The sequence below is a fragment of the Herpailurus yagouaroundi genome, unplaced genomic scaffold (assembly GCF_014898765.1).
Source record: "Herpailurus yagouaroundi ecotype Mexico unplaced genomic scaffold, PumYag 69793, whole genome shotgun sequence".
NCBI lineage: Eukaryota > Metazoa > Chordata > Mammalia > Carnivora > Felidae > Herpailurus > Herpailurus yagouaroundi.
In genome coordinates this window covers 1-3,404 of record NW_024420887.1, presented here as the reverse complement: position 1 = coordinate 3,404, position 3,404 = coordinate 1, and the positions used below count along the sequence as shown (strand labels likewise).

Sequence of the window (3,404 nt, the reverse complement as noted above, 5' to 3'; positions counted from 1 at the left end):
AGCCTGGGGCTGCGCACGGGCGAGGTGCGCACTGCGCGTGCTTTGGGTGACAGGGACGCGGCCCGCCAGCGCCTGCTGGTCGCCGTGCGGGATGGAGGACAGCCGCCCCTTTCCGCAACTGTCACGTTGCTCCTGGTTTTCGCAGACAGCCTACAAGAGGCGCTGCCGGATGTCAGCGACCGTCCGGAGCCCTCTGACCCCCAGGCTGAGCTGCAGTTTTACCTGGTGGTGGCCTTGGCCTTGATCTCAGTGCTGTTTCTCCTAGCAGTGATTCTAGCGGTTGCGCTGAGCCTGCAACGCTCCTCCCGCCCTTCCTCCTGGAGCTGCTTTAAGACTGATGTCTGCTCCAAGACTGGATCTGGGGTTATTCCCAACTTTAGCGAAGGGACTTTGCCTTATTCTTACAATCTATGTGCTGCCTCACATTCCTCAGAGACTGAGTTTAAATTTCTCAGTATAAAGCCTGAAAATGGTCCATCACAAGATCTTCTATGTAATGAAGCCTCTTGGTTTGAAAGTGCCAATAATGATAATCGCAAAATGACTTCTAATTCAGTCAATTTGCAACAGGTGAGTTACGTCAAAACCTTTTATTTCTATAAGTATAATTAGGTTATAGATAAAAAGTATACAGGCTAACTATACCCTGATTTTATTGTGTTTTATTGATTTTTCTGGGCATTGTTTGTGTGTGAGGGGTGTTAGAATTTTTTTGTTCATTTATCTGTGTTGCAGTCTTTCATATAAAGTGGCCTTGTGATGTCTTGAAATTTTTGTTAAATCTAAAACCACATATCATGAAACATTTTTGATATATTAGCATAACCCTGTCATTGGGAAACCTTATATAATTAAACACAAATGTAGGCACTTAAGTGGTTTACTTAGTTTCAATGCAGTCAGTCCTAAATTATGTTTTGTAGATAATATATTAATACAAGTTTTCTCATTGTAGACAATATATTTTCACTTCCTTTTTATGTTTTTATTTTATTTTTACAGTTTTTTAAAATTCATTTAAGTAATCCCTACACCCAACATGGGGCTCAAATTCATGACATGGATATCAAGAGTCACAGGCTACTCTGATTGAGCCAGCCAACTGCCCCCCTTTTCATGATTTTAAAAGTATACAGAAATATTGCTTATGCTAGAGCATTTATTAATCTATGTGTTAATAAAATAGATGACATCTAAACGTGGCAATACTTGTAACTGGCAGTAGGTGAATTGGTTCCAAATGTGTAGTTGTTGGTGCCCTTATTGAAAATGGGACAAATAAAAGAGACTCTTAACTATAGAGAAGAAACTGAGGGTTGCTGGAGGGGAAGTGGGGGGGGATGGGCTAAATGGGTGCTAGATATTAAGGACGGCACTTGTGATGAGCCCTGGGTGTTACATGTAAGTGATGAATCACTAAAATCTATCCTGAAACTAGTATTACACTATATCTTAACTAGAATTTAAATAAAAATGTGAAACATTAAAAAATGAAAATGGGACAAATATAAATGATGGTGGAATAGAATTCAAATTTACAGAAAAGCATAATCTTATTTCTTTTCTCCAAGGCCCTAAGAGCTCATGACCCCCCAAAAAATGAGTAGTAAATTCCCGGGAATATATAAAAGTATTCAAAATATGCGCTTTTATTCTTCTTGGGGAGAGAAATATGAGTGACATCTAAGCAGATTTAGCAGAAATAAGATTCTTTGCATGATGGTTTCACAAAAACGGTGCAGTATTAAGTTAGGACTCTAAGCGTCGCTGTTCACTAATCCCGGCAAGGAAAGTAATGACAACTCAAGTAATATCCTCCAGCACAAAGCAGATCAGACACCATAGCTCTCCAGCTGTGCAGAAATTCTAATCTAAAACGCTTCGCATCTGACCTCTACTTGTTTATGGACCTTGGCTTCTAATTCAGAGAAGCACAAAAAAGTGATTGTGAACCTGCTCCCTCTACTCACAATCCCCAGGAAGTCCATAAGGAGCCTGTCATGGCAGCTCTGCAAAAGCGCCAACACCAGAGCGGATTAGTGGTACTCGTTATTCTGCTGGGGATTCTGGGGGGGCTCGGGGCCAGGCAGATCCGTTATTCCATTCCTGAAGAGCTGGACAAAGGTTCCTTCGTAGGAAACATCGCTGACGATCTGGGGCTAGAGCTCCAGGAGCTGGGGGAGCGTGGAGTCCGCATCGTCTCCAGAGGTAGGATGCAGCTCTTTTCTCTGAACCCGCGAAGCGGCAACTTGGTCACCGCAGACAGAATAGACCGGGAGGAGCTCTGTGCCCAGACCGCGCGGTGTCTGGTGAGTTTTAACATCCTCATTGAGGATAAACTGAATCTTTATCCCATAGAAGTGGAAATACTGGACATTAATGACAACACACCCCGATTCTTTAGGGAAGAATTAGAGGTGAAAATTCTGGAAAACGCACCCCCATCCTCTCGTTTTCCACTAATGGAGGTCTATGACCTGGATGTGGGAATGAACTCTCTTCAAAGCTTCAAACTCAGCAAGAATAGTCACTTCTCAGTGGACGTGCAGAGTGAAGCTGATAGGCCCAAATACCCGGAGCTGGTGCTTGAGCGTGCCCTGGATCGGGAGGGAGATGCTGTTCACCACCTCATCCTTACTGCTGTGGATGGCGGTGAACCTGTCCGCTCAGGCACTGCTCGAATTCTGGTAACTGTCCTAGACGTGAATGACAACGCTCCAGTATTTACTCAGCCTGTCTATCGTGTAAGTGTTCCTGAAAACCTGCCAGTAGGCACACCAGTGTTGTCGGTAAATGCTACTGACCAGGATGAAGGAGTCCACGCGGAAGTAATGTATTCCTTCCTGAGGGTAACAGAAAAGATCTCCAAGATTTTCTGCTTGAATGTTTTCACTGGAGAAATCTCGATCTCTGCAAATTTAGACTATGAGGATTCAAGCTTTTATGAACTGGATGTTGAAGCCAGAGATAGGCCAGGTCTACTTGACAGAGCAAAAGTCTTAATAACTATCTTAGATGTAAATGATAATGTACCAGAAGTGGTAGTTACATCTGGAAGCAGATCAGTTGCTGAAAGTATGCCTCCAGGAACAGTAATCGCTCTTTTTCAAGTATATGATAGAGACTCTGGACTGAATGGCCTGGTAACATGCTCCATCTCAAGAAGTATGCCATTTGAACTGGAAAAATCAGTAGACAATTATTATCGATTAGTGACCAATACAGTACTAGATCGAGAACAGGTATCCTTGTACAACATCACTGTAACAGTCACAGACAAAGGAATTCCACCTCTGTCTACAGAAACACTTATTTACCTAAATGTGGCAGATATCAACGACAACCCACCTGCCTTCCCCCACTCCTCCTATTCTGTCTACATCCCTGAAAACAACCCCAGAGGT

At 43.2% G+C, this 3,404-nt stretch overlaps 1 protein-coding gene across 1 annotated transcript; it reads left to right on the top strand.

Moving 5' to 3' along the window:
* Nucleotides 1-6: 6 nt before the first annotated feature.
* On the top strand, nucleotides 7-3,401 carry LOC121026293 (protocadherin gamma-A6-like; the record flags this gene model as incomplete). The annotated part of the gene is made up of 2 exons (XM_040469157.1): nucleotides 7-570; nucleotides 1,980-3,401. Coding segments are annotated over exons 1-2 (1,452 nt in total), but the record flags the coding sequence as incomplete, so codon positions are not given.
* Nucleotides 3,402-3,404: the final 3 nt, after the last annotated feature.